Source organism: Tachysurus fulvidraco, chromosome 23, assembly GCF_022655615.1.
Source record: "Tachysurus fulvidraco isolate hzauxx_2018 chromosome 23, HZAU_PFXX_2.0, whole genome shotgun sequence".
Classification (NCBI taxonomy): Eukaryota; Metazoa; Chordata; class Actinopteri; order Siluriformes; family Bagridae; genus Tachysurus; species Tachysurus fulvidraco.
The window spans coordinates 15,111,842-15,125,670 of NC_062540.1; the positions used below are offsets into that span (position 1 = coordinate 15,111,842).

The window sequence follows — 13,829 nt, forward strand, 5'->3', positions numbered from 1 at the left end:
AAAGAAAAAAATCTAGAGGGTTTTAGTGAAACATAATTTGTTCCTTTCTCTTCCAATTATAATAACTAGTTACAAATCCTAATAGATTGAATATTTTATGAATTGTTTGTTTTTTGTTTTTTTCTGAAATCTTTGCGCTACAGTATTTGAAGAATTTGATTTTGCACATTTTGGATGACTATACAGGAATAGACACAGGCAAATGGGAAATGTTCGATTGAGCCGTGTTTCTGACCGGAGAAGAAGGTGGTGTAAATCAGAGTTTGCTGAGTGACATCAGATAGTTGGGAGACCATTTTTTTTGGATTCTGGATCAGTTTTTGGCATCTTAAGGCACCAGTGCATGTGTGGCTTCCATTGAGAGAAAAGAACAGATTTTCTTGATTTTATAAGGTGAAATTTGCATGACTGAGTAGGTTTAGCAGTATAACTGGAGCAACGTTTTGTATGTTGTGAGTGTTTTGTATGCTGTGTGTATGTGTGATGTGATCAGAGAGTTTTCTAGTGAGGTGATATGTACCATAGATTATATAATTGACCCAGACTCCCATGAGCATTAGGACCTGAAAACATATTTGGATGGAGATAAGTACATCATGCACAAACACATACTCACACAAAAGTTATTTGCAATCTTAAGGATTTCACCTAGCATATGTGATGATACTGTTGCATTGTCCAAACTATTTAAATGTTGTAAACATAAAATGTGATAAAATGTGCAGTCATCAGCACATAATTCATGTGGTTCAGCAACCTAGATTCTAGACTTATAAAAAAAATAATAATTTAAGGAATTCTGCACGTGGGTCTCTTCTGAACAGTCAGGAACGTAAAGAACATGCGGCAGTGATCTGGCTCATCAGCCCTCACATACTCAAAGTCTAAACTTACACTTTATAAAGCACTGCCACACAGTGAGCAGGCTGCAGGGGCTGAAGTCATTAGTCTTGACCTCGCATTTTACATGCTCGTGTCAAAACCTGAGCTGAGGCCAAGAGAGGAGAAGGCTGATGCTTGTTCTATGGCTTTGCATCTCAGCGACTGCAGCAGATGGTGAGAGGCTTTAGTTTGGGAATTGGAGGATTTGTTGATGTGCCAGTCCACATCAGTACAGACATGTCGAGGATCTCAGGAGATGGAGAAGTAACAACATGTGCACCAAAGGGAAGCGCATGGTTAGCATATTGGAAGAGTTAAAAAAAGAAAAGTTTTTCATTTCCGTTAGGAGATGGAGCGCTTGTCCTGCAAGAACTCTTATACTGGAAAGCTTAAATGATACAGATGTGATGATGAAGATTATGATGTCCATGAAGACCCCATTAATGAACATAAACTAAATTAATTTCAAATGGAAAATAACAAATAAATATATAGTAATTCATTTAAAAAAATGAATGAAGTAAGTTAAAATTATGTTTCTGCCAAGACAAATTCTAGTGAATTTTTTTAATCAATAAAAACAGGAAGCCATAAAAACAAGAAGCTCTTGACCAGTATTGTAGATTGTGCTAAAAGTTTGCAAGGGGAGCCATTATTCATACATATGGCATTAAGTATCTGCCTTATTGTGGTGTTTTGTCTATGAGTGATTACATGCTGTGACCGAAGTACTGTACTAGACTAAAATGGGAGGGTCTTAATGACATCACACTGTGGCCTGGGTTCTGATAGGGAAATCCATCTCGACCCTGTATGGTGTTAGCTCCTCCCTTTAGCCCCTCTCTCTGCAGTGGACGTGCGTGGCTTTCTGAGCGTGCTCACTCGCAGCAGCAGGTGGAGATGACATCATCTGCACTGCAGCAGACTGCAGCACTGAGTCTGAACAAAGACATGTCAAAACTGCTACTACGTGCTGCGGCCATGCTGTCTGTCTCTCGTCCTCCTTTAGTTATTTTTGTTCTGCTCTCAAATTTTTTTTCCGCCTCTGTCTCTGTGCCATGCGGTTTCTCTGCCTCTGTCTTGCAATCTATGCCTTAACACAGAGACCACATCTTGTTCTCTAGATGGAGTTCGTCTAGTTTGATGGAGTGGATGTGAATGCGAACTGATGTATTAGCAAGCCATGTTTTTTTTTTTTTGCCTGCACATCCCCCGGCCTTGTTGAAAGCCTGATGATGGATGTCATTGTTTTACACAAATAAACGTCTGCTTCTGTCAAGGGTCCACCCACCCACCCAACAGTGCTCATTTTCCTGTCTGTAAGCAGCGCTTGAATGCAGATACAGTCACAGACACAGGCATGTCTGAACACCTGAGATGGTAAATGGACAGTTCCATAAAGCCATGGCCTCAGCTTGTGCCCAGAATAGCAATCCATTTCCATTATGGGATTGATTCAGGGCTTAACATAAGTGATTGCAATTTCCCAATCAGGCGCGCTGCTGTGGTGTTGAACAGTAAAGCCTAGCATGACCTCACATAAGTCACATAAGCCACATCAGTATCCAGGCAATCAGGCATGCTTCTTGGATACTGAAACAAAGCTAACCAAGTAAAGTTTCAACCTTGTGTGAAGTTTCATACATAGTCTCTTTCGTGTTTTGTGTTCGCCCTGCTATACTCATTCACAGACATAATGATGGTAACGCTGCCACTAGCCACGCGCAGGCATGCTCCCGTCGCCTAGTTACCGCTCAGCAGCAGGTTGCCACAGAAACGGGATCCTGGCAGGATGAGAGATGTTAAAGCAGTCTGTACAGGCTAGGAGGTTTTATCACGCACACTACTGCCCAACATTGGACACTTGTACTGCCCTTCTGAGCTGGCAGCTTTACCTGCAATCTGCCATTGCTAATAAAGTGGCACCTATAGCTGTGAACAGAGGCCAGTCTGGAACAATGCTCTGCTCTCATCTGAAGTTGATCAGGATTTCCTATATACAGTGCACAGAATTACGGAGATCTACAGCAATATAAGATTATTCTACGTTCTACATTCAGCACTCTACCATAGGTGCCTTTTTTGTATTCGGTTGCAGATGGTGTGGTAATGAAAAATGTGTTAGAGCTCACTAATATTCATTTTAAATGTTTTATTCAGTTTGCTAATTGCAGAAATGTGTTACAATGACACAGTGGTGCAGCAGGTAGTGGTAGAGTCTCATAGCTCCAGGAAGCCAAGTTTAATTCTAAATTATTCCCAGCATCCATGTGGGTTTCAAACCCCCCACCCCCACCACCCAGAAATGATTCATATTAGGATTAGTCTCTTAATGGCAAGGATGCCTGTAAATAATGACTTTGCATGCACCAGGTGCTTCTTGGAATCACTTTGAAATTCAACCCGGATCTAAAATAGAGAAGTGGTGATGGAAAATGATGGAATGAACAAACACATTAATGTTCCAGAATCCTGATGACATGCAAATAAGATTGGTACTGCAAGCCACCATGTTTTTTTCACACAAGGCACAGGATGTACAAGAGCCTAGCGTTAAATGAAACAGTTAGTGGTGGTAATAGCAAGACATTGAAATCGAGATTTTCTGTCGCCTTAACTTCATTTTGCTACTTGAATTCTATAGCTGTTTTATAGAATGTACAGTAAGTACTTTAGTACTTAATGTAGTAGTATATATCGGCTGTAAACCACATGCATTTGGTGCACAGTTTTAGGGGCTCGTTTTATTCTTTGTGTCAATTGAAATGGTTATTCTGCCTTTAACCTTTGTGGTTTACTATAATGGCTGCACTCTGTGGTCATCAGCTCCTGGTACAGTATTATTGTGTTGTCTTTCTAAAATCCAGTGAGCCCATTTACGAGATTGATGAAGTGTTGAAGATTTTTTTCTCCCTGTCAGTGCAGTTGTTGAACATGAACGTTGTTGCCTTGTAGATAACCAGTTCAGAATGTCCATTCTGGAGCGGCTGGAGCAAATGGAGCGCCGGATGGCTGAGATGGCCGGTCAGCAGCAGCAGCAGCAAAGCAATGGAGCAGCTGGAGGAGCAGGAGCTGGAGGAGGAGCAGGGGGAGGTGGAAATGGAGGCAACAGCAGTAGCAGCCAGTCGCAAGTACTGTCACTGATGAACAATTGGGCTTTAATCAATCAGATGCTTTCTTAAGAGTCAGCTCTAAACTGTACGTGCCTTATGTCCACAGTGTCTGTCAGGCCAGGGACAGGCGGGCAGCTCGTTTGAGAGCCGTGTGGTGGTTGTGTGTGAGAAGATGATGAACCGCGCATGCTGGGCCAAACCCAAACACCTCATCCACTCTAAAACCTTCCGGGGAATGACCCTGCTGCACCTTGCTGCTGGACAAGGCTACGCCACCCTCATCAAAACTCTCATCAAGTGGCGGTGACTCATGTCCCACAACTGGGGAACAAGTTTGAGTGTGTCGGGAAGGGAATAGTGTGTGTTTGTGTGTGTGTGTGTGTGTGTGTGTGTGTATTTACTGTGTATTTAGTCTTGCTCGTAACTAGTTCTAATTGATTGATGAACATATGGATGGACTTATCTTAATTTTTACTCTCTTTATGTCTAGGGCTTATACTGTAGTTATATGTCAGCAAAAATGTCAGCATGTAACAGAGCAAACTAACAAAATGAATTTCCTTTTTGTAATAGTAAAATTTCAAGCAATTTTGGCAGTCTATTGACTATTGGCTCTCTTTATTCATAATAATATAATAAAATATGTAGGTTTCCTTATACATCTTATACATATTACACAGACAATAGGAATGATTGCAGAACAGGGTAAGTCAGTGGTAGTTGCAGCACGCTGTTTCAATTGCTGTCGGTTTGGAGTTCCAAATGTTCTCAGATTTGATTTCCTCAGGGTTTTCTGATGACTGCTATCCTCTTACCTCCCAAAAACATGCCAGTATGTTAGATAGGTTAGATATGCTACATTGTCTCTAGTGTGAATGAGTATTTATGGTGCCTGTCAGTGGACCGGCATCTCATCCATGCAGTGTTCCCAGAATAGGATCCACCATGAACATGTCCAATATTAAGCACTTAATGAAGATGAATGAACCTCCTTTCTTTTCTTTCATTTAAATAACTGAATTTTTTTTTTTGTCTAGTGCTAAGCATGCAGACAGCATTGATCTGGAGCTTGAGGTGGACCCACTTAACGTTGACCACTTCTCTTGTACACCATTGGTAAAAAAAATTATCTGGTTCTTATACCAAGTACTGAATTTTTATAACATGGATGACATTTTAGGTTTTTATGATCTCCCTGATGTCTGTATCATTCCCTGCACCCTGTCTGTAGATGTGGGCCTGTGCTCTGGGTCACCTCGAAGCTGCAGTGGTACTGTACAAATGGGACCGCAGAGCTCTGACAATCCCAGACTCTCTGGGCCGCCTGCCTCTTTCCATCGCCCGCTCACGAGGACACACCAAACTGGCTGAGTGTCTGGAGCAGCTTCAGAGAGAGGAGCAGCAGCAGCAGCCTCCCTCCACCCACATGACCTTTTCTTCTAATCCTGATGCTCCCTCCTCTGACAGCTGGATTGTCAGCTGGACCAATGACGGCATGGTGGCCCCCAGCAGCCACAAGGGCATTCCACCCGTCACTGCTACCACCAATCCCTCCAGCAACATCACTTCTGGTGAGCGCAGAAAATGACCCACAGATATCCACAGAAAACACAACAAGCTTTAGGTGTGTTAAACAGGATCCATTCTAAGAAGGTCCTGACAACAGAACAGTGGCTAGTGTATTATTGCAGCACTTTGGTGAACGGTACTTGTAGCACAATCTAATTTTAACAGCCCATTTCCTGGGATTAGCTCTAATAGCACCGCAGAGATCAGAGAGCAAATTTAATTGAAAGATGATCCACTCCTGACGGAGTTCACTTTGTTTTTTCCTCTGCTTTCGTTTCATGTCTAGATTTAAGACGCCCCAGATCTGAGCCCTCCAGCTACTACAGCAGTGAGTGTCAACGGGATCTCCCTGCAGCTAAGAAACACAAACCGAACCCAGAAGTGGCCCAGACGCGGCCGAATAAAGCTGTCTCGGTTCCCTTGAGCCTAGAGCACCAGCAGCTCCACAAGCTCTCCCCCAGCCCAAACACACTCCCTTCAGATACGCCCAGTGCTGATCAAAACTCAACTGCTGAAGGCACCAAAACCAGTGGCATCTCACAGGCGAAACTGAGCTCCTTTCGCACAGGGGGACATAAGTGGAGCTCCAGGGAGGTGTACAGAAAAGTATCAGGAGGAGGTGGAGGAAGCAGCATAGGGAAGGAGAAGCTAGCAACCAGGCTGCGTCAGCGAGGAGAGAACCTTAGCATGATGACCATGACGGACAGAGAGATGGTAGACACCGAGCTGCTTACCTATAAAGAGGACTTGGAGAACCAGGACTGTCTTTCACACATGGAAGACTTGCAGGTAAATGAGGATTTGTGGTTGCTCTTCACACTTGTCTGTTCCACAACTCTAGGGATGTATATGATTTTATCTAAATAAAGCCTCACGCTAAGAAAACTAAGTCAATAGATTGCCCATCCATCGTGTTAATGTGCCTAAGGCAGCATTAGAGAGCAGTCAGTCTGGCCTTGCATACTGCCTCAGACCTGTATCACCACATAATAAACTCCAGCGATTGATCTACCCTCAGGGCCAAGAGCTCCTCCAATTCCATTCATCTCTGTCACTCGGAGCTGGAGAAAGGAGGAGGGAATAAGGGCAGTCGTGTAGAGCAAACACAGTGGTGGCACTAGAGTTACATTGATTTAGGAGTGTGTGGCTATGTGTTAGTTTGTGTATGTGTGAGTGTGTGTTATTTTTCAAAGGTTATTAATTCCTAAAAGCAGCAGTGGCAGTGACACATTTTCGCATGCGTGAATGGGTGTTACTTTGTTATTTTACAAAGGTTATTCATTACCGAAAGCCGCCACCACAGCAACGCACAAAGTGATCTGTACTAATTAAAATGTGTGTTACGAGCACATGGTGTAACTCTCATAAAAAAAGCCTCATCGATGATTCTTTGGATCATTAACATTAGCTATTCACAGGAATTCTACTTTACCACTGCTTATTGGGAAACACTGCTGTAGGTTTCTAGACAAATAAATAAATCAAATAATATCTCATTCAGTTTCATACATGGATATTTTAAGTGAATGGTCCAAGACTTTTATTTTAGAGCAAGAATTTGTCATTCTAAATGCAAATAGGCCTTTAATAGTCAGATATTTTAAAAAACTGTCGTTTCAGTATATTGGCATAAAATGGTGATTTTTCTTCATTTGAATCTTTTGTTTGCAATTTTTCATCACCCCTGCGGAAACAGCTGTTCGGCTCTGCTGTTTTACTCTTAAAAGGCAGCACATGAAGTTGTTTCAACAGAGAGGGTGGGGTAGATTCAAGGAATGGAAAATTTTTGTCAGTATTGCAGTGTTTATTGCAACTGCAATTCATTTCACTGCCAGTAGATGGCCTGGAAATGTTAAACCACTTCTTTATACAATTATATCATGTGACATGAAAAGTAAAAGTCCATTAAAGTGGTATTTAGTCTCATGGATTCTACAGTTCATCTGTGTGTTTGTTTGCTGATGCCAGGCAAACATGATGACCTTGGCGGAGCACATAATCGAAGCGACGCCAGAGCGCATTAAGAGGGAGAACTTCTCAGCTGTGGAGTCTGTTCCTCTGGACAGCAGTGGCCTGAGCAGCACGATGAGCTGGCTAGCTACTTACCTGGGAGATGTGGAGCAGCTGCCCAGCATCATCCATCTGAGGTGAGAAGTCTTTGGAGAAAAAATGGGTTCATCACAGGTCTTATCACAATAAACGAATCTAAATAATGGAGTCTGATATATAAATAGGTCGATTTAATCACATAAAAATGTCATAACTTTATTTTATGTTTGAATTTGCTTTTTGTATTTATGTACCCAAAGGTATGGTTCTCTTACAAATATTAACGTTACACTTAATTTACATAAGCAATGCACAGGTTAACAACTCCAACATGCAAAATTGTTATTTTATTATTTGTATAAGCCTCAATGCTCATTTCGACCAAATTATTAATGGATTTCTATTAACAACATATGCAATGCATGTTCACTATACACAGGACCACCAGTGCATTTTTCTCCTGAAACCTACTTGTTCCTACTGGATTCCTTGCCAAGTACTGATAGTATTAATAGTAAATTTGACACCTCATGATCCAATGTGTATAGCAACTCCTGTTTTGTCATTCTCATCAATGCAAGTGACCCAGATGCAATTTTTAACTTTCCTTTACTGCAACATTGTCTTCTTGTCGCACACTTTTGTCTTACTTCTGCTGCTTTAACACTGTCGGTCTGTTTGGCCAGAATGGGGCTATAAAGAACAATGCCGGTTGTTGCACACAGATTGTTTTATACGGTGCATTGTCATCACTAACAATAACAAAGATGGAAAGGTTTACGTTCTTCAATTTCCCCAGTTTATTAGGAGCACATCCTGGTTTTGAATGTCTGTCTTCATCCATCCGGTTCATGAATCACACTGAACTTTGGGGTAACTGTCTGGATTTCCAAATGTTGTGAAACTCCTCTCTGAGAATTCACTAACCTCTAGACAGGCATGCTGTGAGACAGTGCATCTGTTGTCTGATTGCAGCAGCCTGGTATGCAGGAAGCCGCCCAAAACCGAAGGCGTGCATCTACCTATTTCAAGAAGGTTGATTATAAACACCATTGTGTTTCACTCTGCAGTTTAAATACATGTGACCCCTTTAGGAGTTCCTAAAAATGTTACAGCACTCCCTGTACAGCTTTTATTATGAGGACATTTATATGCTGACATTGAACTTTGGTGAGAACTCCTAAGGGCATGCCTTAAAGGAAAGAAACATTGGACTACCATCTCAGGGTCATTGCTCATATTTCTGTCACTGTTCAGCTGTGTGTCTCGTCACTTGATGCTGATACTGTCAGCATAGCTGCAAATCATCTACCGTACATGAGGAAGTGCACACAGGCCTTGTTGTTACAGTGGCTCTAGGCCGTCTCACACGTCCCGAAAGCCAGCACAAAGTTCAAATTGAATTTGAATTGATGTCACTCTACTGATATGGAGCATCCATGAAAGCATGTAACAGTTCCTAGTTTTCCCACTTACTAGTTTAAATGCAATAAAACACATACAGTAGGCACCTGATTTGGTGGTGACTCATTTTTACAACTGTACTTCTTGTATTTTTTCCTGTCATGGAGCTGGAAATCCACTGACCTACGTTACTAGGCTAAGTTACTGACCTATGTTACTTGGTTGTAAGTTTGGATGGAATAATAGTGTTAAATTCTGATCTTTAATCAGCATAGAACATTTTAACATAATTTTGCTTCCTGGTGTCCAGATGGCTCAGAGCTATGTGTAGGAGGTGTGTGATGGACTCATCAGTTGAACGATAAAATTGACATTTGAACTGTGTTCAGGGTGTCAGGCAATGAAGACACTCTGTCCAGCCTTTCAGAGCACTTCATCACAACTGAGGTCAGGGCTACGGTGCAGTAATCACTGAGGCAGGCGAGCTAGGGTTTTCTACGGGACAGGAACAATAATGGACTGTTTAAAGCATGTGGGAATTACTTCTTGTGCCAGGCAGAGGTTGATTATGTGACTGAACACAAGTGCTAACTGGACAGAGCAGGGTCAAAGAACCCAACCTGAGATACCGTCTGGACCTGCTGCCTTATTGATGTTTGATCTCCTGAAAGCCTTCCTCACATTGTGACGAAAACGTTTCCACTCTGACACACTCCACATGCATGCTGCCATAAGCACTGCTAGTGCTGTTAGCACTGTTAGCATAAAGGTTTGTCTCCTTTATTTAAAGCAACTGTGCTGTGCTCTACTGAACTCTGCACTTTACTATGTTAGCTACAGTTTTTCCTTTGATTGGACCACAGTGGAGCTCGTCTTTCCTTTTCCTTGCAGGTCATACAGTCACAGCAATTGTTAGGGTGCGGCCATTTTAGTTCTTGTATAAGATGCTTTGCTACCAGTTAGTCTAGGAATTGGTCATATGCTAATGAAACCTCAGTTATGTCAATATGCCAATTAAATCTCCAACATGGATGAATAAATTATAATGTAATGATTTTAATTACTTTAATATACAATACAAATTGTGTTTGCCCCCGAGTCACTGGTGAATATCATAAATCAGTACTAAAATCTCCTTGGTGGTACAAATTTCACCAAATCCATGAAATCTTTTGAATCAGTTATCAATGTCTTTATTTTGCTTCCTCTGCTTCCTCTACAAGAGGGGAATGAAATAAAAATAAGGAAATGAGCACACAGGAAAAGTTCGTTAGTTCTGGAATAAAACCGTCCTGCTGGACCAGAAGGGAGAAGAACTCAATTTGAAATTCAACCACAGAAAAGGAGGAACTCCAATAAGTGCTTCCAGGAAATGTCACTTTTATGATAGATGTTGTTTAAATGTAGTTACACAACTGAAACTGTAAACTGTGGGACATAATTTATGACAAACAATGTGAAATAAAAATCCATTAATCTATGCCTGTGTGTGTGGGTGTGTAGGTCTCTGTATAGTGAACCTCTTACCCCCAACCCGGGTCTGAGTCCAGACGGTTCCCCTCAGTCTGACAGTCCATTTGAGAAGGCTGGCCTGCCCTCCCCGGCCAACTGGACTGAGTTCCTGAATGCTTCCAACAGCAAGATGGAGCGCGAGCTGTCACAGCTCACCCTTACCGACCTGGAGCAGAGGGAGCTGTACGAGGCAGCTCGGCTGGTACAGAGCGCCTTCCGCAAGTACAAGGTACACGTCCATTTGTGTAACATATCACTGCTGGGAATTGATAGGTGAGGTTTTGACAAGCAGTCCTGCATCATCGTCCTTTTATCCAATATCTGCTCTTTAGTTAGTCATTTTCTTAACAGGTTCATGTCCCTGTGACTTCAGCATGGAAAGGTCGCCTAAGCAGCGCATGGCCTGGCTTATAGGAGCATATGAATATGCATTGCAATCTTTTTGTCTTTCTCTCTCTGTATCTCCATGTACATGAAGTGTGCTGGCTCCTGTGGTTGCTTGTAATGATTTTCCATTGCACACATGGGCTCCTGGCACAAACACACACATGCTGCTCAGTCAGTTCTGGCAGCTGAAACAGAGCAGTGGGATTGTGGTTAACTCGACCCTCACCCTATGCCTACTGCACCTGCTTCCCTCCTGCTGCTCTCTCTCTCTCTCTCTCTCTCTCTCTCTCTCTCTCTCTCTCTCTCTCTCCATTTTCTCCCTTCTCCCCTATCTCTCTCCCTGTCTCACATAGTGGTACAGTGCCTGTCTCTGCCTGCAGGCAATGGACCATTCTCAGCTCTAATCTCCTGCTCTGCTCTCCTGCAGGAACGGCCGCTGCGCGAGCAGCAGGAAGTTGCAGCTGCTGTCATTCAGCGCTGTTACAGAAAATACAAACAGGTAAGCTATGTCACTGCTAACTGTCACGCATAAAAACATGCAAACCTACAAGAAAACTTCATCACATCATCACAAATATCCTCAAGTCCATCTACAGTATATCTAATCCCAGGCTAATTTTCTGTTGTTGTTTTTTTTTTCTAAGCTAACATGGATAGCATTGAAGGTAACAAACTCCTCCATACAGAAGAACACTAGACATCACTATAAATAATCTGTGAGAAAGGTTTCACCCTGTCCTCCACACTGACTGTGTAATCCTTCTGTTCTGTGGCAGTATGCACTTTATAAGAAGATGACGCAGGCTGCCATCCTTATCCAGAGTAAGTTTCGGAGTTACCATGTGCAGAAAAAGTTCCAGCAGAGTCGACGGGCAGCTGTGCTGATCCAGCAATACTACCGCAGCTACAGAGAGTTCCGGCAGCTCCGGCCTCACAGACGCACGGCCACTTCAGCCCTGGTGCAGCACAAGCTCAGGTAGACACTTTCATTTTTCGCTTAGGTCCCTGACACACTAAGCTGACTTTGAAGAACAGCACCTAATTGGAAAGACTGAGGATCACTTTGTGTTGAAAACTAACAGTATAGTACAAATATGTGCTTTAGGAAGCTACCCAAATAAAATTAGCAAAGGTCTAACTGTAAATTTGTAGAAATGGACTGCACAGTTTGCTTGACCAGTTTGTTTGGAAATATACAGCTAGGCAAAGCAGGTGGGCAGAAGCTGAGCATGGGTGTGCTCTTTCAAGACTGTTCCTTTATGCTTTCTTTGGCTTTTCTTATCTGCACCAATTCCATGCACTCTTTTTTTTCCATCCCACTAATGTATGCACTAGAAGCACTGACAAGTGATCCAAAGCCAAATGTCAAGAGTTAACTTGGTTTGCCCAAAACCTTAGACTGAAAAGGAAATAATTACAAATGTATATAACTAAGCCTAACACCTAAACCTAACCATTTGCTTATCATAATTTCCCAGGTTTTGTCTTGGAGTACCAAGGTCTTACACATTTTAATGTTTTACCTGCTCTAACACTCACACTTCAAGTTAGGAAAGGATGTTAATCAGCTAATCAGTTGAAAGCACCAGTGGTAAACATTAAAAATCTGCAGAAGGATTAAACCAGGACTAGGTTCAGGAACCTAGGTACAGATGCAGTATAAGATTTGCTTGCTTTTGGAATCTTGTGATTCTAATATATATTTTTTTACCTTAAGGGTTACGGTTACTGTTTTTGTTTTGGTCATTGTATTTTTTGTTTGTTTTAGAAGTAGTTTGCTTACGAAGAGACAGGAGCAGGCTGCCCGGAAGATCATGCGATACCTCCGCCGCTGCCGCCACAGGTAATCTTCCACTGCCATGCTGTCCCCTGGTGGCAGCACCTTGCACTCTACATCAGTGGCACAGCCAAGAAATCATTTCAAGAGGACTAACATGAGGAAATATGCTAAATAAACCACTCTGCAATCTGTATAGTGTTATTGATAAGCACGACACACTCATTTTGCATTTTGGCTAGATTCCAGGCAGTATTAGAAGCAGTGATGGGATACATTTGCTTTTTAATCATTATGGCCACATTCTACCATCAACCAGTATTGACCAAGAAATAAGGTTGCTTTAAAATGCCTTTTTGACACTTCTACTGAATTTCATCATATGAAAGCTGATCTATCTACATACCTTTCCTTCTCCTGTATTTCTGTACACAGGCTGATCCATCAACATTTCTCTGAGTGCAGCTAATAGCAAGATTGTGACCATAGTAGCTGTAAATAATAACCAAAATTGCACACTTATAAGCATGGCACATAAGGTAGCTCAAATGGTTAAGGCTTTGGTTTGGTGATCAGAAGAATCACCAAGCTGCCACTACTGGGCCCCTGAGCAAGGCTTTCAGCCCTCCCCACCCCAGGGGCTCCAAACTATTGCTGATCCTGTGCTTTGACCCCAACCTCCAAACAAAAAAAGCTGGGATATACAAGGAAAAGAATTCCACTGTAATTAAATGTGAGCCAATGAGAACAACCATTACTTCATGTCTTATATTCTAACATTATAAGATTATCATCAATTTTCCAACAAAGAATTAACTGTTACAGAAGAATGTTCATGTGTTAGTAAAGAAAGCAATACATTAAGAAACCCACCACTTTCTAGTAACTTTCTAGTAAAAAAAAACTTGGCTGCTTGGATTTGCGTGAAAAAATCAGGACGTGTGATAATCTCCAGAAAACTGGCAGATTCTCCAAGATGCTCAGTCAAACATACCAAGCATTTTTTTCACAAATCTGTATAAATTGATGCTACAAATACAAAAAATATCTAGATGATTGACTTACAAATACTTCGATTAAGACTTTGTTTAGCTTATTGCTTATTTTTCTGCTCTTAGTGGTATTTTTAAATGTAG

The 13,829-nt window shown here is 41.9% G+C and overlaps 1 protein-coding gene across 8 annotated transcripts in view; it reads left to right on the forward strand.

Annotated features, from left to right (window-relative positions):
* Positions 1-13,829, forward strand: part of camta1a (calmodulin binding transcription activator 1a) — a 380,235-nt gene that overhangs the window by 360,283 nt on the left and 6,123 nt on the right. For 6 of the 8 annotated variants that reach the window (XM_027170434.2, XM_047807182.1, XM_047807180.1 and 3 more), the window contains 11 exons: positions 3,838-4,013; positions 4,102-4,298; positions 5,033-5,111; positions 5,227-5,566; positions 5,851-6,353; positions 7,533-7,711; positions 10,521-10,758; positions 11,344-11,415; positions 11,561-11,581; positions 11,693-11,892; positions 12,685-12,759. In XM_027170434.2, coding sequence (XP_027026235.2) covers positions 3,838-4,013; positions 4,102-4,298; positions 5,033-5,111; positions 5,227-5,566; positions 5,851-6,353; positions 7,533-7,711; positions 10,521-10,758; positions 11,344-11,415; positions 11,561-11,581; positions 11,693-11,892; positions 12,685-12,759 — 2,080 coding nt within the window. The remainder of the gene's footprint in view (positions 1-3,837; positions 4,014-4,101; positions 4,299-5,032; positions 5,112-5,226; positions 5,567-5,850; positions 6,354-7,532; positions 7,712-10,520; positions 10,759-11,343; positions 11,416-11,560; positions 11,582-11,692; positions 11,893-12,684; positions 12,760-13,829) is intronic. The other 2 variants (XM_047807177.1, XM_047807178.1) reach the window with 1 other exon arrangement.